This window comes from Haliotis cracherodii, unplaced genomic scaffold, assembly GCF_022045235.1.
Source record: "Haliotis cracherodii isolate W230 unplaced genomic scaffold, xgHalCrac1.p SCAF_43, whole genome shotgun sequence".
Lineage (NCBI taxonomy): Eukaryota > Metazoa > Mollusca > Gastropoda > Lepetellida > Haliotidae > Haliotis > Haliotis cracherodii.
This window is the reverse complement of record NW_027266301.1, coordinates 156,674-180,356: the sequence shown is the minus strand read 5'-3', so window position 1 is coordinate 180,356 and position 23,683 is coordinate 156,674. Positions and strand designations below refer to the sequence as shown.

General features: G+C 33.7%; 1 protein-coding gene across 1 annotated transcript in view; it reads right to left on the bottom strand.

Annotated features, from left to right (window-relative positions):
- The window catches only part of LOC139441729 (uncharacterized), a 29,133-nt gene extending 5,817 nt beyond the window's left edge, over window positions 1-23,316 (bottom strand). The window contains exons 1-2 of the mRNA XM_071222519.1: window positions 23,273-23,316; window positions 2,584-2,746 (exon numbers count right to left, since the gene is read on the bottom strand). Coding sequence (XP_071078620.1) covers window positions 2,584-2,680 — 97 coding nt within the window. The 5' untranslated portion in view covers window positions 2,681-2,746; window positions 23,273-23,316. The remainder of the gene's footprint in view (window positions 1-2,583; window positions 2,747-23,272) is intronic.
- Window positions 23,317-23,683: the final 367 nt, after the last annotated feature.

Genomic DNA, 23,683 nt, shown 5'->3' with positions numbered 1-23,683 from the left:
CAATAGAGCTGCATTGAATAGCGGTTCAGTTATTTAAAGAAGCTCGACCCGTGACGAAAGTGATGCAGCGCCAGCAAGTACATTTTACATACGCCCCTTTTCCTTTCATTTTTTGTCGACAAACTCCAAAGTTTGTAAGGCACCATTCTACTTACATACTTCCATCAACAAAGAATCGTTGTTGTTCCTATTGGCGTGGTGCCAGCGAATTTACTCTCATCTCCCGGCGGATTTCAAAAAGCCGAGATCTGAAGAAACTTTGTTTACCTTCATTCAATACAAGGAAGCTCAGATTTACTTGCATTATGGACCCATGAAGATCCAGGGTAGAATAGGTCTTGCTGTAAGAGGCGACTATCAGGATCGGGTGGTCAGGCTCGCTGACTTGGTTGATGCATGTCATCGTATTCCAATTGCGAGGGTCGATGCTCATTAAGTCAATCACTGGATTGTCTGGTCCAGACTCGTTTATTTACAGACAATTTACGTAGCTGGAATATTGCGTTAAACACAAAATTAACAAACACACACTCAAAATAAGCTCATGATATAGTTGTAATTGTACCATTGACTCTGCTTTATGCAGATATTTCTATTTGACATGGAAATTGTTTTGTCGCTTTATTCAATTATACTGACAATAATGAATGCAATTAGTTCTTCAATTAAAATACATTAAGCCATCACATTGTGATGAATAATTGATTTTAATTAGACAAAGTTGCAACTATGTCTCAATCATATGGTTATATTTACCTCGTAATGATACATTAAATTCATCAACAAATAAGGACCAATCAACTGAGTAAATCTAAAATTTAAAAAATTGTGATGCTTAACAACGTTACCGATATTATCCCACTTGATCAGACAAGGTTTATTTTGAACGACAATATTGAGGGAGGGCCAATTGAATAAACTCTGGTTGGACCAACACCTTTATCCCTCATCCCACCTGGGTGATTCTTTGTGACCTCGTTGTGAGTCAAAGCGATTAATTCCGAACAGATGTAATCGATTTCCACACGAAATGGAGTCGCACTGGTTTCCATTCTCTTCACCCAAAGTCAGGTGCAACGAACCTTTTCACCATGGAGTTGTAGCATTCTCCTGTTTACGGATCTTAGCTAAATATATCCTAGACATTGTCTCAGGTTTTAAATTGTTGAACCCCAACTGCTTATTTCTTTAATATGTCAGTGAAGACATAGTTGGCTGAATGAAATTCTTTGTCCTGCAAAATGCAATTTTAGTTCGCACGAAGGAAGGCTGTCGAAGGTGTCTATGGCTAGCCGTCCTCAGTCCAACATACAATGAATTGGAATATTACTCGCCCTTGTAAAAGTGCTCCTATAAAGTATTGAATGGGTCTTGAGTCAGATTCTTGACCCAAGGCAGTATTTCCTGTCGTACGCGTCGATCCATCTGATCCCAGACATGTTCTACAAAGCGAGGTCTGGAGAAACAGCCGGTCATGGCAGTACAGCAATGCTATGCTGCTTCAAACAACTCTGACAGCACGTGCAGAATAATGGCGGGCATTACTCTGCTGCAACGTCACATTACGTCCCTGCACTTGCACACAGGGTAGAATGATCTCAAATGATTATGTCTTCCTGGTAGTTAACGCTATTCAAATTGCCACCAACAATAATGAGCTGTGTTCTCCCATGTGAATCCACCCCACACAATAACACTTACACCCCCAAACTGACAACGTTGAGTAACGGAAGCGTCGAAAAAAACTTCTCCCGGACGCCTGTAGACCCATCAGAGCTGTACAGATAAAACCTGGACACATTTGTGAACAGCATACTGCCAGGTTTTGTCTTCTGAATCTCATAGGCTGTCCACACAAAGACGTCGGGGTGGGATGGTTGCTCCCTCAGCTGGTTGCGTATGAATGCGCCTCAAATTGGTCTCAACCAAGGAATATATACCCGAGCTGTGAATGTGACAGTTTGGAACTGTATCCATACATGCACCAACCGAATATGGTGGTCTTGTTGACGGGACGTCACATGTGGACGACCGGCCGGGCAAGTCATGACTGTTGCCCAAAGAAATGATATTTTGTTTCGAAAAACATTAAAACGTCTGGCAACTTCGTTTTGTGCCATCCCTGTTTGCAGTATACCCACTGCGCATAGACGTTGATTTTCAGACAGCTGTGCCATTTGCTTTAGCGAGTTTATTATAAGTACCTGATAGCTTGTGTGCACGTGTGTATTTGGTCACAATAAACCTGCAAACATCCAAATTGTGCGCCGTGCGTGAACATGCAAGTGAAAACTGTTAGGTACGACCTTAAAGTTGAGATGTTTAAATTCGAAAATAATTTATTCTTATTGAACTTTATATCGAGCACAGTTATTTTTTTCCGTTGGTGTATTTGTTTTTCAAAAGTCAAATGTATATGCCTCAAAATATGGGCGGCTAATATTACTGAGTTGTTGTTGACTAGAGTGAAAATCATGGTGCAAAGTACATCATCCTTTGAACAAGGTTATGTAGACGTTATGTGGGACATTACGTATGTAAGCGTCTTTGTGTGACAGTGTGATAAAAACTTCAGGTACTTACCACAATGGCGTATCTGGCCAGTATCCATCAGAAGCAGTAGAGGAATAAACTTGAGAAACACCCAGGTACTCATTTCAGCCTTGCAGTACACCCGCATGCACAGGTCGGGACGTTATCCCAATAGCTCGCGGTACAAGGTAACTGTTCACAGATAGACTTCATGCTATAAATATTGAATGTATAAACGATTGCGTAAATTTCCCTAATACACATTTATAGTACTCATATCCTTGTTCGAAATATCCAAATGGATGCGAATTACACTGGTACATATCCACTATACCATGACAATAAAAGCGCAAGTATGTTTATGGCAGTGAATTTGACACTTTTGACAGGCAGTCCACAATGTATTAGTGGACACCTTTACCCTTATACTGCTGAATTAATTTGCGTGTCATAAATTTTATTACAACAGTTCATTAAAGTTTCGTTCTCTCCTCACTAGTTAAAGCTTTATTATCTAGCTTATATCTTCAATAGAAGGGGGCACGGGTGGCCCAGTCGAGAGTTGTGTCCCTTGGGCATGCTGGAAACCTATGATAGTGGGTTCGGATCCCAGTTCGACTCGATTATGTTTCTAGGTTTGTCAGCACCATACCCGTGCTCGTGGGTTTCGCCGAAGTGGTAAACGTCTGAGACCTGCATCACTTCGGGCTTTCCTCCCACATTAAGATGACATGCCGTGATATACCTAGAATAATGTTAAAAGCGGCGTTAAACCCAACTCACTCTCTCGCTCGCTCACTACATTCAATAGAATAATGGGAGCTATGATATATACGGAGGATGACCAGGAACCAGACTTAAAGGTGCAGTTGAGTTCAGACGTAACTTGTGCTGATACACTGCAGACCTGTGCCCAAGTAAAGTTGTGCAACCTCGCACGAACTTGAACTGATGAAAGTGACTAAAGCATTTCTATAATCATAAGAAATTTCTACTAAAAGCAGCGTCCATAGAACGATTCCGACTTTATTTAATCTGGATCCAGTGATTGACATCATGTGCATCAATCCACGCAATTGGGATCGATGACATGCATCAACCATGTCAGCGAGCCTGACCACCCGATCCCGTTAGTCGCCTCTTACGACAAGCATAGTCACCTTTTATGGCAAGCATGGGTTGCTGTAGACCGATTCTACCCCGGATCTTCACGGGCCTATTATTCAATTATGATACCTGGTTTGTTTCAGTAGCTTGGGTCTTAACCATGGCGGGTTTAAGGTTAGTAGACTATGTAACATTGCAGCGAGGCACTCAGTGGGTTCTTTTTTTAAGGTTTCCTGTACAACAAGAGAACCCCTCGACAGACTTGTCAACACTCGAGACAGGGTTGGAGTAAACAAAGACTATTTAGAAACATTCAGTTCAGTTAATCAATCAGTGCTACTACCAGTGCCAATAAAGAAAGTTTATACATTTATAACATTTATATGTCTTTGTGCGCATATACTTCACACAAATAGACTACAAGTTCACTTTTCTACAGTATCTCATGTGCGGTAAACTACGTTTATAAAGAACACGCTTACAACGAACCGGCGGATATAACGAACTATTTCCTGATCCCGATCATTTGCTGTATATATGTTCTACACATGCTTATAACGAGTGAGTGAGTGAGTGAGTTGGGTTTCATAGGTTTCTGGCGTGCCCAAGGGACGCAACTCTGCACAGCGAATCGCCATCCCTTAGACGACTGGGCCATCCGGTCCCTTGCTTATAACGAACTATGGTTATAATAAATTATAATAGTCCTTTTGAGTTCGTTATAACCGTAGTTTATTGTATATATCTCATAAAGTACAAGATTACTTTTCTTGGATCACTCCATTCCAATATTTAGGTAACATAGGGTAGACCAGTCAGTGCCTTCAGCCATGGCCTATGTTGTTCTGTTACCGTTGTGTTAAGGTGTGTGACAAATAGGACGTGTAACTAATGGGAGGATACCGACGGCGGTCTTCTTTTACACTGAATAATCTCGTAAATAAACTCTTGAATAAGCAAACGGAATTACGTCATGTAGTTATTGGTGACCTCATATACGACTTAGCCGTCTGCAGAAACACGACACCGTTTTGTGACGTTTATTCGAATTGAAACAGAAAAGTTATACCAGTATGATAAATAGAATTCGTCACGTGCGTTTCAAAACGTAAAATGTCAACTTCGTTGCCCGGACGCTCCCTTGTGTTGCCCGGACGCTATACCAGCGTTGTACACCCAGTGAACCATCTGGGGCCACGCATAAACTTTTGAAAATGGTTTTATTATAGTTAATACAAGAACACACTTATAAAGGATACACTATAATATTTTGTGTCACACTCCGGGGCGCTCCCTGGCGTTGCCCGGACGCTCCCGGACGTTATTTAGGAGGACCTTGCAAGTGCATACGATGAGGTTTTGATTTGAGCATTCAGCAGTACGCGCATTAATTGTTGTAAATAAATAAATCTGGTGTATCTGACGATCCTGATGATTTTAGTTACATTTACTATCTTCTTCAATATGATCTTCTATGGAAGCTCCTATCGGCCATGGTAAATACATATATATGTATAGCAGAGATACTTTCGGGAAATCGGTAGCGTTTCCTATCGAGGTTATTTAGGTTCGTGTTTCTCCCTACGGTAATAGTAATAAAATTATGACAGTTACATGTACAAATGGGTAATATAACAAAGAGTTTAGCCATGTAAACTTTTCGGTCACAAACCCACGGAAAATATATTGTTTTAAATCTGAAGAAAATACCGATCGAGGATTAATCCGACACCAGAATCTGTATCGGCATTCCGGCTTTGGGGATTGACGCTTGTAGCGACCAGAACTGGGATACGACCAGAACTGGGATAAACAGTCCACAATTTCGCAAAACCCCATTTACTGCGGTAATGCTTTCGGTTAGCTCTAAAACACATGGCGATATATATGCGGAGTATGATTTAGTTTATATTTTGGGGGGGACCGTACTGAATATGATCTTTTGTATATTTCCATGTCCCATTCCAAATAAATAACGCACATTAAATTCTTCACTATAAATTGGAAACATCTTTAGTTATCATTATTATTATTTTGTTATTTTGTACTTGACAAATATTCACACGCCTTTCTGTGCGGCAATTCACATTTATGCACAAATGTCACAGTGTCTGTGCGATATTTCTTTTAACAAATTATGTTATAATTAGATCAATAATTGAAATCAAGGATGTGTTTCTACATCACATTGTGGTCACAATAGTGTATAGAATGTAATGGAATCGGCCATATTACAAAAGTAAAAGCGGTAACTCGAGGGGTTTATGAAATATTTCGGATTGTGGCCGTTAAATAAAAGAGCCCCGACACATTATGCATTCCATTTAGATTTTGTTTTGTTTGTAACTGTAAACAATTTTCCGTATTCTGTTGTTTGTAGGCCAATTTAACGTGCGGTCTCCTCCAATCCCACGATCTGAATAGAAATGCAAAACATGTATCCTCATTAATTTATTTAATGTAACTGTGCTGAATGGAATCCTTGTAATTCACACATGAGTAGATGTGAGAAATCATATTTATATAATTTCTAAACAATTATTTCACTTGCCTCTGTATTTAGACAAGCTCTTTCCACTTCTTTTAATTAGTTCGATGGGTTAATTGTATATGGTTTGCCAGAAGATTGAGGCGAAAATTACACAAGATGAAAGTGTTTTATAATTCTTCTTTACAAAGTTACGGGGAAGTACACAGGTACATCGGACATAAAATATACATTACTCAGAATAAAACGCGGTGTGTTGTATATCAGACATGTTATATACATCATTATAAATGAAAGACGCGGGGGAGTATGTATATCGGATATAAACTATACATCACTCAGAACGATAGATAACGATAGAGGGTTTGTATCGGATGTATTATATTTTACATACTTCAGAATGCTGTAGATGCAGACCAATGTAAGCTTTGAAACATGCTAAGAAGTATCCAAGCTTGATATTGACGATTGTTTCAGAATGGCATTCTACCCACATATACAAGTTAGTGGTAACCTCAAATACCTCCTTAACTTAACCCTATCACATATACATGATGCAGGTAATGCAAGTTCAGAAGTTTGGTGTGCAAATTTTTTAATAAATGTATAAATATAAATGTAGAACTAACAGATATAAGCGGTAAGACGGATATGACTCCTCATGCACGCATGCATGCACCGGTAAACCAGACCTAACAGAAAGGAGTATAGAGTTACTCCATAGTGTTTTAGGAACCAGGCAGCTTCAATTTGAAATAAAGGAAAGATATATTGAAGCAAGTCGAAATAATATATTTATATATCTATCCTAAAATCATGATGATCCATGGACAGTGCATTGTGTATGTCTATGTTGGGCATTGCTTAAAATATACCCATCGCTTCGCTTGTCATGTTAGGCGACAATCGATGGTTGGTTGGTTGGTTGTTTAACGCCGCACTGAGCAATATTCCAGCTATATGACGGCGGTCTGTAAATAATCGAGTCTGGACCAGACAACACGGACAATCCAGTGATAGACATCATGAGCATCGATCCATGCATTTGGGATACGATGACATGCATCAACCAAGTCAGTGAGCCAGACCACCCGATCCCGTTAGTTGCCGTTTACGAGAAGCATAGTCGCCTTTTAGGGCAAGCATGGATTGCTGAAAAGACCTATTCTACCCCGGGTCTTCACGGGCACCACAATCGATGGACCGGGTGGGCATGCTTGTATAGTGACTTCGTTAATTGTGTGTCATGTACCCCGATATAAATACATGTAAATAAACGATTGGTTTAAGTATGAACAACGTCCCACGCCGACATGTACGATGTCTCGAAATCAACCAAATAACGAACCTGACTACCCGAGGCTCGTTAGTCGCCTCTCATCATACGATTCTAAGCCGGACTCCCCATCCGATCATGGGAATATTACCTGCATGGTCAGCTTTGCTGTTACTGGTTCTTGCAGTAAAATGTTGGTCCACATGGGCAGAGAGCAAAATAGTGATTGATATTATAAGCAAACATCCAGCACGTCGGAGGACCTTGAACCTCCGATCCATGAAGTCACCTAGTAAGACAATTAAAATTAAGCATGTGTTGCTGGGGACCCCTTCTACACGAAATCAACTGCCTGAGTGGTCTAGTGGATAGACGTCTGCAGAAGGAGAGAGTAAGTGGGTGAATATGTATTTACACTGCTTTTAGCAGCATTCCTGGAGTATCAAGGCACGGGACACCAGAAATAGGGTTTACTCATTGAACACATGATGGGAATCGAACCCGAGCCTTCGACGTGACGAGCGAACGCTTTGACCAATAGGCTAACCAATCGCACCCCAGACAGCGGAAGGTAAAATACACGGAATAAGATAGTACCCGTGCTTGACGATTGGCATTACATGGATAAACGTGGATAAACACAGTACATATTCTGTTTTACAAAACTCATGTAAGAATCCATGTATTACCTTCACCCTCACTGGGTAAATACAAGAATTTCTGAATTCTGACACTCCTTGTGTAATACACTTATTGGTATAATATTCCCTAGAAAAGTAACAATCATGACCTCCCTCAATATTTGCTAAGTTTGTGGTCCTAATCACTTTCAAAAGCTAAAAATAATTATAAATATTCAACAGTTAATAAATTTTAAATGTGTTATGACGCTTCTGCACGGCTTAATTACAGTAATACAAGGGTAAATATCTAATCGATAATTAATAAAAATCAGCTACAAGTATTCCATTATTTGTACATGTGAAAGGGCTATCCCATTTCTGGTCAAAGGGACATGAGTGATAATATAGTAAAAGGTCTCTTATAAATAGCAGTATTGACCAATTACATTAAGATTCTGCTCATAAGTGCGAAATATTATTTACTATCATCAACCAACAAGAAATCTTAAGATTCCATTAAATGTAGATTTTAAAGGCATTATCCCACTTCTGGTCAAGGTGATATGAGTCATAAAATAGTAAAAAAATTCTTAAAATTGGAAATTTTGACCCATTACATTAAGATTCTGTCCACAAGTGTGAAATATTATTTACTATCATCAACCGACAAGAAATCTTAAGATTCCATTAAATGTAGATTTTAAAGGCATTATCCCATTTCTGGTCAAGGTGATATGAGTCATAATATAGTCAAAAATCTCTTAAAATTAGAAATATTGTCCTATTACATTAAGATTCAGCCCACAAGTGTGAAATATTATTTACTATCATCAACCGACAAGAAATCTTAAGATTCCATTAAATGTAGATTTGAAAGGCATTATCCCACTTCTGGTCAAGGTGATATGAGTCATGATATAGTAAAAAATCTCTTATAATTAGAAATATTGTCCTATTACATTAAGATTCTGTCCACAAGTGTGAAATATCATTTACTATCATCAACCGACAAGAAATCTTAAGATTCCATTAATTGTAGATTTTAAAGGCATTATCCCACTTCTGGTCAAGGTGATATGAGTCATAAAATAGTAAAAAATCTCTTAAAATTGGAAATTTTGACCCATTACATTAAGATTCTGTCCACAAGTGTGAAATATTAATTACTATCATCAACCGACAAGAAATCTTAAGATTCCATTAAATGTAGATTTTAAAGGCATTATCCCACTTCTGGTCAAGGTGATATGAGTCATAATATAGTCAAAAATCTCTTAAAATTAGAAATATTGTCCTATTACATTAAGATTCAGCCCACAAGTGTGAAATATTATTTACTATCATCAACCGACAAGAAATCTTAAGATTCCATTAAATGTAGATTTTAAAGGCATTATCCCACTTTTGGTCAAGGTGATATGAGTCATGATATAGTAAAAAATCTCTTATAATTAGAAATATTGTCCTATCACATTAAGATTCTGTCCACAAGTGTGAAATATTATTTACTATCATCAACCAACAAGAAATCTTAAGATTCCATTAATTGTAGATTTTAAAGGCATTATCCCACTTCTGGTCAAGGTGATATGAGTCAGAAAATAGTCAAAAATCTCTTAAAATTAGAAATATTGTCCTATTACATTAAGATTCTGTCCACAAGTGTAAAATGTTATTTAATATCATCAACTGAGAAGAAATCTTAAGATTCCATTAAATGTAGATTTTAAAGGCATTATCCCACTTCTGGTCAAGGTGATACAAGTCATGATATAGTAAAAAATCTCTTAAAATTAGAAATATTGACCCATTACATTTAGACCTTTGTTCATAGGTCTGAAATATTATTTACTATCATCAACCGACAAGAAATCTTAAGATTCCATTAATTGTAGATTTTAAAGGCATTATCCCACTTCTGGTCAAGGTGATATGAGTCAAAATATAGTCAAAAATCTCTTAAAATTAGAAATATTGACCCATTACATTAAGATTCTGATCATAAGTGTGAAATATTATTTACTATCATCAACCGACAAGAAATCTTAAGATTCCATTAATTGTAGATTTTAAAGATATTATCCCACTTCTGGTCAAGGTGATATGAGTCATAAAATAGTAAAAAAATTCTTAAAATTGGAAATTTTGACCCATTACATTAAGATTCTGTCCACAAGTGTGAAATATTATTTACTATCATCAACCGACAAGAAATCTTAAGATTCCATTAAATGTAGATTTGAAAGGCATTATCCCACTTCTGGTCAAGGTGATATGAGTCATGATATAGTAAAAAATCTCTTATAATTAGAAATATTGTCCTATTACATTAAGATTCTGTCCACAAGTGTGAAATATCATTTACTATCATCAACCAACAAGAAATCTTAAGATTCCATTAATTGTAGATTTTAAAGGCATTATCCCACTTCTGGTCAAGGTGATATGAGTCATAAAATAGTAAAAAATCTCTTAAAATTGGAAATTTTGACCCATTACATTAAGATTCTGTCCACAAGTGTGAAATATTATTTACTATCATCAACCGACAAGAAATCTTAAGATTCCATTAAATGTAGATTTTAAAGGCATTATCCCACTTCTGGTCAAGGTGATATGAGTCATAATATAGTCAAAAATCTCTTATAATTAGAAATATTGTCCTATTACATTAAGATTCTGTCCACAAGTGTGAAATATTATTTACTATCATCAACCAACAAGAAATCTTAAGATTCCATTAATTGTAGATTTTAAAGGCATTATCCCACTTCTGGTCAAGGTGATATGAGTCAGAAAATAGTAAAAAAATTCTTAAAATTGGAAATTTTGACCCATTACATTAAGATTCTGTCCACAAGTGTGAAATATTATTTACTATCATCAACCGACAAGAAATCTTAAGATTCCATTAAATGTAGATTTGAAAGGCATTATCCCACTTCTGGTCAAGGTGATACAAGTCATGATATAGTAAAAAATCTCTTAAAATTAGAAATATTGACCCATTACATTTAGACCTTTGTTCATAGGTCTGAAATATTATTTACTATCATCAACCGACAAGAAATCTTAAGATTCCATTAATTGTAGATTTGAAAGGCATTATCCCACTTCTGGTCAAGGTGATATGAGTCATGATATAGTAAAAAATCTCTTAAAATTAGAAATATTGTCCTATTACATTAAGATTCTGTCCACAAGTGTAAAATGTTATTTAATATCATCAACTGAGAAGAAATCTTAAGATTCCATTAATTGTAGATTTTAAAGGCATTATCCCATTTCTGGTCAAGGTGATACAAGTCATGATATAGTAAAAAATCTCTTAAAATTAGAAATATTGACCCATTACATTTAGACCTTTGTTCATAGGTCTGAAATATTATTTACTATCATCAACCGACAAGAAATCTTAAGATTCCATTAATTGTAGATTTTAAAGGCATTATCCCACTTCTGGTCAAGGTGATATGAGTCAAAATATAGTCAAAAATCTCTTAAAATTAGAAATATTGACCCATTACATTAAGATTCTGATCATAAGTGTGAAATATTATTTACTATCATCAACCGACAAGAAATCTTAAGATTCCATTAATTGTAGATTTTAAAGATATTATCCCACTTCTGGTCAAGGTGATATGAGTCATAAAATAGTAAAAAAATTCTTAAAATTGGAAATTTTGACCCATTACATTAAGATTCTGTCCACAAGTGTGAAATATTATTTACTATCATCAATCGACAAGAAATCTTAAGATTCCATTAAATGTAGATTTTAAAGGCATTATCCCACTTCTGGTCAAGGTGATATGAGTCATAATATAGTCAAAAATCTCTTAAAATTAGAAATATTGTCCTATTACATTAAGATTCAGCCCACAAGTGTGAAATATTATTTACTATCATCAACCGACAAGAAATCTTAAGATTCCATTAAATGTAGATTTTAAAGGCATTATCCCACTTCTGGTCAAGGTGATATGAGTCATGATATAGTAAAAAATCTCTTAAAATTAGAAATATTGTCCTATTACATTAAGATTCTGTCCACAAGTGTGAAATGTTATTTAATATCATCAACTGAGAAGAAATCTTAAGATTCCATTAATTGTAGATTTTAAAGGCATTATCCCACTTCTGGTCAAGGTGATATGAGTCATAATATAGTCAAAAATCTCTTAAAATTAGAAATATTGTCCTATTACATTAAGATTCTGTCCACAAGTGTGAAATGTTATTTAATATCATCAACTGAGAAGAAATCTTAAGATTCCATTAATTGTAGATTTTAAAGGCATTATCCCACTTCTGGTCAAGGTGATACAAGTCATGATATAGTAAAAAATCTCTTAAAATTAGAAATATTGACCCATTACACTATCATACACTATACACTATTATTTACTATCATCAACCGACAAGAAATCTTAAGATTCCATTAATTGTAGATTTTAAAGGCATTATCCCACTTCTGGTCAAGGTGATATGAGTCATAAAATAGTAAAAAAATTCTTAAAATTGGAAATTTTGACCCATTACATTAAGATTCTGTCCACAAGTGTGAAATATTATTTACTATCATCAACCAACAAGAAATCTTAAGATTCCATTAAATGTAGATTTTAAAGGCATTATCCCACTTCTGGTCAAGGTGATATGAGTCATAATATAGTAAAAAATCTCTTAAAATTAGAAATATTGTCCTATTACATTAAGATTCAGCCCACAAGTGTGAAATATTATTTACTATCATCAACCGACAAGAAATCTTAAGATTCCATTAAATGTAGATTTGAAAGGCATTATCCCACTTCTGGTCAAGGTGATATGAGTCATGATATAGTAAAAAATCTCTTATAATTAGAAATATTGTCCTATTACATTAAGATTCTGTCCACAAGTGTGAAATGTTATTTAATATCATCAACTGAGAAGAAATCTTAAGATTCCATTAATTGTAGATTTTAAAGGCATTATCCCACTTCTGGTCAAGGTGATACAAGTCATGATATAGTAAAAAATCTCTTAAAATTAGAAATATTGACCCATTACATTTAGACCTTTGTTCATAGGTCTGAAATATTATTTACTATCATCAACCGACAAGAAATCTTAAGATTCCATTAATTGTAGATTTTAAAGATATTATCCCACTTCTGGTCAAGGTGATATGAGTCATAAAATAGTAAAAAAATTCTTAAAATTGGAAATTTTGACCCATTACATTAAGATTCTGTCCACAAGTGTGAAATATTATTTACTATCATCAACCGACAAGAAATCTTAAGATTCCATTAAATGTAGATTTTAAAGGCATTATCCCACTTCTGGTCAAGGTGATATGAGTCATAATATAGTCAAAAATCTCTTAAAATTAGAAATATTGTCCTATTACATTAAGATTCAGCCCACAAGTGTGAAATATTATTTACTATCATCAACCAACAAGAAATCTTAAGATTCCATTAAATGTAGATTTTAAAGGCATTATCCCACTTCTGGTCAAGGTGATATGAGTCATGATATAGTCAAAAATCTCTTAAAATTAGAAATATTGTCCTATTACATTAAGATTCTGTCCACAAGTGTGAAATGTTATTTAATATCATCAACTGAGAAGAAATCTTAAGATTCCATTAATTGTAGATTTTAAAGGCATTATCCCACTTCTGGTCAAGGTGATACAAGTCATGATATAGTAAAAAATCTCTTAAAATTAGAAATATTGACCCATTACATTTAGACCTTTGTTCATAGGTCTGAAATATTATTTACTATCATCAACCGACAAGAAATCTTAAGATTCCATTAATTGTAGATTTTAAAGGCATTATCCCACTTCTGGTCAAGGTGATATGAGTCATAATATAGTCAAAAATCTCTTAAAATTAGAAATATTGTCCTATTACATTAAGATTCTGTCCACAAGTGTGAAATGTTATTTAATATCACCAACTGAGAAGAAATCTTAAGATTCCATTAATTGTAGATTTTAAAGGCATTATCCCACTTCTGGTCAAGGTGATACAAGTCATGATATAGTAAAAAATCTCTTAAAATTAGAAATATTGACCCATTACACTATCATACACTATACACTATTATTTACTATCATCAACCGACAAGAAATCTTAAGATTCCATTAATTGTAGATTTTAAAGGCATTATCCCACTTCTGGTCAAGGTGATATGAGTCATAAAATAGTAAAAAAATTCTTAAAATTGGAAATTTTGACCCATTACATTAAGATTCTGTCCACAAGTGTGAAATATTATTTACTATCATCAACCGACAAGAAATCTTAAGATTCCATTAAATGTAGATTTGAAAGGCATTATCCCACTTCTGGTCAAGGTGATATGAGTCATGATATAGTCAAAAATCTCTTAAAATTAGAAATATTGTCCTATTACATTAAGATTCTGTCCACATGTGTGAAATGTTATTTAATATCATCAACCGACAAGAAATCTTAAGATTCCATTAATTGTAGATTTTAAAGGCATTATCCCACTTCTGGTCAAGGTGATACAAGTCATGATATAGTAAAAAATCTCTTAAAATTAGAAATATTGACCCATTACATTTAGACCTTTGTTCATAGGTCTGAAATATTATTTACTATCATCAACCGACAAGAAATCTTAAGATTCCATTAATTGTAGATTTTAAAGGCATTATCCCACTTCTGGTCAAGGTGATATGAGTCAAAATATAGTCAAAAATCTCTTAAAATTAGAAATATTGACCCATTACATTAAGATTCTGCTCATAAGTGCGAAATATTATTTACTATCATCAACCGACAAGAAATCTTAAGATTCCATTAATTGTAGATTTTAAAGGCATTATCCCACTTCTGGTCAAGGTGATATGAGTCATAAAATAGTCAAAAATCTCTTAAAATTAGAAATACTGACCCATTACATTAAGACCTTTGTTCATAGGTTTGAAATGTTATTTACTATCATCAACCGACAAGAAATTAGAAATCTTGACTCAAAGTATTCAGGCTTTGCTCACGGGCTAGAAATGTTATTTACTATCATCGGCCAAGAAGAAATCTTAAGATTCCATTATTTGTTGAGTTTATAGACTTTATCCCATTTCTGGCTGAGGGGAGATGAGTAATGATATTGTAAAAAATCTCTTAAACTTAGAAATATTAACCCATTACATTTAGACCTTTGTTCATAGGTTTGAAATGTTATTTACTATCATCAACCGACAAGAAATCTTAAGATTCCATTAATTGTAGATTTTAAAGGCATTATCCCACTTCTGGTCAAGGTTATATGAGTCATAAAATAGTCAAAAATCTCTTAAAATTAGAAACACTGACCCATTACATTAAGATTCTGTCCACAAGTGTGAAATATTATTTACTATCATCAACCGAGGAGAATTCTTAAGATTCCATGAATTGTAGATTTTAAAGGCATTATCCCACTTCTGGTCAAGGTGATATGAGTCATAATATAGTCAAACATCTCTTAAAATTAGAAATACTGACCCATTACATTTAGACCATTGTTCATAGGTTTGAAATGTTATTTACTATCATCAACCGACAAGAAATCTTAAGATTCCATTAATTGTAGATTTTAAAGGCATTATCCCACTTCTGGTCAAGGTGATATGAGTCATAAAATAGTCAAAAATCTCTTAAAATTAGAAACACTGACCCATTACATTAAGATTCTGTCCACAAGTGTGAAATATTATTTACTATCATCAACCGAGGAGAATTCTTAAGATTCCATTAATTGTAGATTTTAAAGGCATTATCCCACTTCTGGTCAAGGTGATACAAGTCATGATATAGTAAAAAATCTCTTAAAATTAGAAATATTGACCCATTACATTTAGACCTTTGTTCATAGGTCTGAAATATTATTTACTATCATCAACCGACAAGAAATCTTAAGATTCCATTAATTGTAGATTTTAAAGGCATTATCCCACTTCTGGTCAAGGTGATATGAGTCATAATATAGTCAAAAATCTCTTAAAATTAGAAATATTGTCCTATTACATTAAGATTCTGTCCACAAGTGTGAAATGTTATTTAATATCACCAACTGAGAAGAAATCTTAAGATTCCATTAATTGTAGATTTTAAAGGCATTATCCCACTTCTGGTCAAGGTGATACAAGTCATGATATAGTAAAAAATCTCTTAAAATTAGAAATATTGACCCATTACACTATCATACACTATACACTATTATTTACTATCATCAACCGACAAGAAATCTTAAGATTCCATTAATTGTAGATTTTAAAGGCATTATCCCACTTCTGGTCAAGGTGATATGAGTCATAAAATAGTAAAAAAATTCTTAAAATTGGAAATTTTGACCCATTACATTAAGATTCTGTCCACAAGTGTGAAATATTATTTACTATCATCAACCGACAAGAAATCTTAAGATTCCATTAAATGTAGATTTGAAAGGCATTATCCCACTTCTGGTCAAGGTGATATGAGTCATGATATAGTCAAAAATCTCTTAAAATTAGAAATATTGTCCTATTACATTAAGATTCTGTCCACATGTGTGAAATGTTATTTAATATCATCAACCGACAAGAAATCTTAAGATTCCATTAATTGTAGATTTTAAAGGCATTATCCCACTTCTGGTCAAGGTGATACAAGTCATGATATAGTAAAAAATCTCTTAAAATTAGAAATATTGACCCATTACATTTAGACCTTTGTTCATAGGTCTGAAATATTATTTACTATCATCAACCGACAAGAAATCTTAAGATTCCATTAATTGTAGATTTTAAAGGCATTATCCCACTTCTGGTCAAGGTGATATGAGTCAAAATATAGTCAAAAATCTCTTAAAATTAGAAATATTGACCCATTACATTAAGATTCTGCTCATAAGTGCGAAATATTATTTACTATCATCAACCGACAAGAAATCTTAAGATTCCATTAATTGTAGATTTTAAAGGCATTATCCCACTTCTGGTCAAGGTGATATGAGTCATAAAATAGTCAAAAATCTCTTAAAATTAGAAATACTGACCCATTACATTAAGACCTTTGTTCATAGGTTTGAAATGTTATTTACTATCATCAACCGACAAGAAATCTTAAGATTCCATTAATTGTAGATTTTAAAGGCATTATCCCACTTCTGGTCAAGGTGATATGAGTCATAAAATAGTCAAAAATCTCTTAAAATTAGAAACACTGACCCATTACATTAAGATTCTGTCCACAAGTGTGAAATACTATTTACTATCATCAACCGAGGAGAATTCTTAAGATTCCTTGAATTGTAGATTTTAAAGGCATTATCCCATTTCTGGTCAAGGTGATATGAGTCATAATAAGTCTCTTAAAATTAGAAATACTGACCCATTACATTAAGACCTTTGTTCATAGGTTTGAAATGTTATTTACTATCATCAACCGACAAGAAATCTTAAGATTCCATTAATTGTAGATTTTAAAGGCATTATCCCACTTCTGGTCAAGGTGATACAAGTCATGATATAGTAAAAAATCTCTTAAAATTAGAAATATTGACCCATTACATTAAGATTCTGTCCACAAGTGTGAAATATTATTTACTATCATCAACCAACAAGAAATCTTAAGATTCCATTAAATGTAGATTTTAAAGGCATTATCCCACGTCTGTCAAGTTTGTTTTTTTTGACATTTTTTATTCCTTTCGACGAGTTGTACATCAGGTTCAGAGGTTACACAGTAGGTTTAGTCAATTGTAGTGATAATACGTTACATAGATGTACATTTGTTGTGATATAAATATAGCATGCATAATTGAAACACGCACACGCACACGCACACGCACACACACACCCACACACACACACACGATATGCCTCAAGTAGAGCATGAAAAGTTGTGTCGATAGTCAGATATAACTAATACAATTATGGTAGTATTGCTATTTGAGGCGTAACTGATCTATAGCCTTATTGTACAGGGCATGATTATTATATTAATTTGTGTAGGATTTTTCCCCATTTTCGTTCAAATTGTAATAGACCATTGTTTTTGGTGGCAATGAATTTTTCAATCATCGCTGTCTCTTTTAGTATTTTTCTAAAATTATCAAAAATTGGTTTCTCACCCTTTATACTTGATATATATATATATCTTTTACTGGATATTATAATATGATTAAGTAAAAGTTTATTTTTGTCGAATCCAAAAATAACTGAGTATTTGGTAAGTGAGATCCTAGTATTTGTGTCAAGGTTTAAAAAGGTTTCCAGTTTGCTCCAAAAGTGTTTAACATATTCACATTCCCAATATACATGCATAAGGTTTTCGCCATTTAAGTCACAAAAGGAGCAAATATCATTATCAACTAGTTTCATTCTTAATAATTCCTTTTTGGTGTAAATTATTCTGTGGATAAACTTAAACTGAAAGTCAATCAATTTAGTATCTTTAGTACATTTTCTGAAATTTGAATAAACTTCTTTCCATTGAATATCATTATCAAAAAGAGATTGCCATTTTCCATTTACTAAGGGTGGTTTTGTTATTGTAATTAGTCTATCATAAAAGTACCTAGATCCTTGAACGGGTATAAATATATCCCTCAATTGTGGACTAAAATTTAAGTCATATATTGGTATTTTAATATAATGGTTGACAGTGTCTCTCCATTCTTTAGGTATACTAAGTTTAACCTTATTATAATCTAATATTGTACCCTGTATATCATAACGTACTTTTAATATTTCAAATGGCAAAAATCCATTCTCATTACATAAGTCCTTAATTGTCACTATACCCTTTTTAAACCAATTTTTAATTATATAGTTTTCATTTTTAAATTGGTGATTTAGCCATAGGGGCTGAGATAGAATTTCGGAGATCCTTTCTGAATTTGTTGTAAATTTTCTGCCGTAATTTCCCCAAACATTTAAAACATCTCTCCAAAAAGGGTTTTTCACACATAAATATTTATCAGCACTGACTCCTAAATTTATCATATCAGTGAAAGAAAAAACTGAGGGATTATCACATGTACTCTTTTTTAAATACTTTCTTAAAGTAGATAATTTTAGTGATTCTATAAATATTTTAATGTCCACCATTCTAAGCCCACCATCAGCATAATTTTTTTTCAGATTTTGCCTTTTAATTTTATCTGGTTTATTATTCCATAAAAAACTAAACAAAATTTTATTTAAATTTGTAATAAAATCTTCTGGGGGGTTTGGCAGTGCCATAAAGATATGGACAAGAGTTGAGAGAGCCAATGACTTGATAACAGTAATTTTACCTATAAGAGTCAAGTTTCTTCTTCTCCAATTTGCCAATAACCTATTTATTGTTTCAAGTCTTTTTCGGGTATTGATAACCCATAGATCTTGCAAATGGGGGTTGAGAATAATTCCCAACACTTCAAAATTGCCTACATGCCAGTCTAACTTTAAGTCTTCACAAATATTTGTTGAGCTCCCTGCTTTCGACCCGATCCATATGGCTTTTGTTTTATCAATATTTATTTTAAGTCCAGACATTTTAAAGAAACAATCAAGTATATTTATTGCTGCATACAGGCTGTCAGCCTCTCCGTTTAAGAATAATTGTGTGTCGTCTGCATACTGACCTAATTTGTACTCTTTCTCATTCAATACAATTCCTATAATGTTTTTATTGTCTCTTATCATACAGCCCAAGATTTCCACAGCAAAAAGAAAAAGATATGGTGATATTGGGTCTCCTTGTCTGCAACCTCTTTCATTAATAAAGAAAGAAGACATATGACCGTTTTGTATTACACAAGAGGATGCATTATTAGTTAGTAGGTGTATCCATTTTATCATATAAGGCCCAAAACCATACTTTTCTAATGCCCTGGAAATAAACTGTCTTGATATTGTGTCAAACGCTTTCTCAAAATCAATCAGCAGCAACATTCCTGGTCTATTTAGTCTTTTACATTCAAACATAATGTCATACAAAAGTCTTGTGTTTTCGCTAATACATCTTCCAGGAATAAAGCCAGTTTGATTATCATGAATTAGGTGATCTAAAGTTGTTTTCATTCTATTTGCAATACATGTACTAATTATTTTATAAAGTGCATTCAGCAATGATATTGGACGCCAGTTTTTTAGAAATCTTCTGTCTTTGTTTCCCTTGGGTATACACGTAATGACTCCCCTTTTCATTGTATATGTCATTTCCTTATTTTCAAAAGTTTCGTTTATGTATCTAAAAACCCATATTTTTAAGTCTTTCCAAAAAAACTTAAAGAATTCTATTGGAAAGCCATCTACTCCTGGGCTTTTGTTATTTTTCATTTGTTTTACTGCCTTTGATATTTCATCTAAAGTGATTTTTTCTTCTAAATTAACCCTTAAGTCTTCATTTAGACTAGGTGTTTTTACATTTTTGAGTGTCTCAGCATTTTCACTATCATTTTCTATTGGTAATGAGTAAAGCTTCTCATAAAATTTTCTTTGTTCATTTATTATTAAGTCCCCGTCAGTAATTTCTTCCCCTTTATTATCAATCAAAGTGTTTATGAGTTTACTTGTATAATTTCTAGATTCCAAAGTACAAAAGTAGCTTGTTGGTTTTTCACCTTCATCATACCATTTTATCCTATTTCTAATATTTATTCCTCTTGTTACTTCTTCATTAATTTTTTCTAATTCTATTTTATATTTGGATAGTTCAGCCAATTTGTTTTCACTAATCTGTTGAAAGTTATTCCTAATGTCTTCCTCTACTTCTTCTATTTTATCTTCCAGTTCCTTAGTCTGGTTTTGCCTGGTTTTTTTAACATATGTTGCAAATGATATGGTTTTACCTCTAATTTTCATTAATAAAGTTTCCAGAAATAAACAGTCACCAATGGTTAATTCTAAGTTTTTATCCTCATCACCAATCTTACCTCCTGGCTCTTTACAAGAATATTCTGTTATAGTTTCTTCCATAATTTCCTTCACCATTTTAACATAATCTACATTACACAATAATGAGGTATTAAGCTTCCAATAACCTCGTCCTTTTTCCTGACTTAAACTGTTTGAGAATTCGAGAGTTATTACTGAATGGTCAGATTTATAGCCTGGTAATATTGAACTCTTTAAAGTCATATCATAAATATCTTGAGAGATCATGAAAAAATCAAGCCTTGCCTGTTGTCTCGGATTTCTTTTCCACCAAGTGTATTTTCTTAAGTCCTGATTCATATCCCTCCAGACATCTATAAGGTTATATTGTTCTACTTTTTCCAATACTGTCTCTCTAGCTTTTGGGTTATTAATGTTTTTGTAATTTTCTAAATCAAAAGCTGGATTCAGAACAAGGTTCCAGTCACCGCAAATTACTAGCGATTCATTTTCAAAATTATCAATATCCGTAAATAGTTGTAGATAAAAGCCTGGATCATCTTTATTTGGGCCATATAAGTTAACCATGGTCAACTTAATGCCTTCAATAGTGATATCTGTAAGTATATAGTTACCATTACTATCTGTTTTAGTTCTATGAATTTTTATTTCTAAGTTATTATTGAAAAGTATAGCTACCCCTCTGGCGTTGGACCTAAATGGTGCAATAATACATTGTAGCCCCCATTCATTTCTCATTAAATTTTCATCTTTTTCAGAAATATGAATGTCCTGTAGACAAATGATTGAGAAATTTTTCTTTCGCCAGATATTCATGACTTCCTTTCGCTTATTTTTTTCAGCTAAGCCTCTACAATTTACAGATACAATTTTAATTTTATTTATTTTAGCCATTATCAAAGGGAAAGATTTGACAACTTTTAAACCGTGTAAACATGATGAACAGTTTACACCTACTGAGCATATACAGGAGATTTTTAGTTGGAGTACAACCCGAAGAAAGGTTTATTTGATTTTTATAAATCATAACACAAAAATAAAAAAGATAAACCAAAAGAAAAACTTGTGTATAAAAAAAACAAAAAGGTAGCCTTGGCAAATACATGCGAGGTTCAGCGAACTCTGAACCGCCCCTCCGTATTTATAATTAAAGAGAAAATATTTTACATTTATGACCACAGGTAAAACAAAATGTTCTCACATGAACGTACAACTTGTCACATACCTTCAATAAAGTTCTTTGTTGTCATCATATATCAACATTCAACAATATCTGTGTTCTACACTTCGGAGTATCAACACTGAAAAACACCGGAGAAAGTAACTAGTAGAAACCGGACCCTTTCGACAACAACAGTTTTATAACAAGACCGGATCAGAGCATCAGAGAGAACCGAAAATATTGTGTTAACAAATAGTAATATATGGTTACTGGGAAACCAGAAAATACAGAATGGTCATTGTTTTCAATAGGTTTTCCCTGACTTTGTTGTATTACATGTCACCTACCTTTATTAAAGTTTTTGTTGTAATCTTATATCAAAGATTTAACAATATTATTCACAAAAAGAAATCGGAGTGTCGAATATGAAAAACACCGAAGGCTGTATTGTATTACATGTAAATACAACTTGTCACTAGAAGTTTTTTGTTGTCGTCATATGTCGACATTCAACTGTATGTATATCGTTTACACTGCGGAGTATCGGCTCTAAGAAGCACCAGAGGAACTAAGTACTGTAACTGAATCCGGACTTTTCCTACAACATCAGTTCTATAACAGAACCAGATCTGGGTATCGGGAATAACCGAGAATATTGTCTCGACTTAACATAAATAATAATATGCAACAACAGCTCTATCACAAAACTAGATCAGGATTTGTTGTATTACATGTCACAGAGCTTCAATAAAGTTTTTGTTGTCATATTATATAAAAAATTAGCAATAATATTCAAAAAATAATCAGAGTAGATTGTCAATTCTGAAAACATCTGAAGCGGTATTGTATTACTGATTACATGTACATGATGTAAGTACCACTTGTCATATACATTCAATAAAGATCTTTGTTATCATCATATGTCGACAATCAACAGTGTTTATTGTTATACCCTTCGGAGTATCCACACTGAAAAAACACTGTAAGTACAAAGTAATAGAATACGGGCTATTCCGACAACAGATATATCTGTCTATAACAGAACTGAATCAAGGCATCGGGAAGAGACGAGAATCTCAACTTTACACAGATAATGTATGATAACCGATACCGGGAAGGCAAAAAATACAGATGGTTCGTTATTTTCTAATATTTAAAACAGAAGGTTTTCACTTATTTTGTTGTATAACATGTCACAAACCTGCAATATAGTTGTTCGTTGACATCATCAAACCTTCTGAAAACACCGGAAGTGCTAAGTATTAAAGTCCGGACTGCTAACAGAAACGCATCTAGAAACCGGAGACTGCCGACAGTTGTGTCAATTTTACACAAATAACAAGTTTGTCAGAGTATAAAGTAGTGCGTTCTTTTTATAGTCCTTTCAATACATAACTGCTGAGAGCCAGGTATGGTCTTCTCTTCTCGTATAGACACTGATAAACAATAGTCAGGAAATAATCCGGAACATACCAGTCCCATTCAATGATTGTTTATAAACAAAACTTTCCAAAACCGGATCCGTCAGCCGGAAGCGGCCTAGACATTAGTCGGAGTTGATACTTAGTACCGATACACTTATATATGTATAAGTACATAAAAGTCAACAATA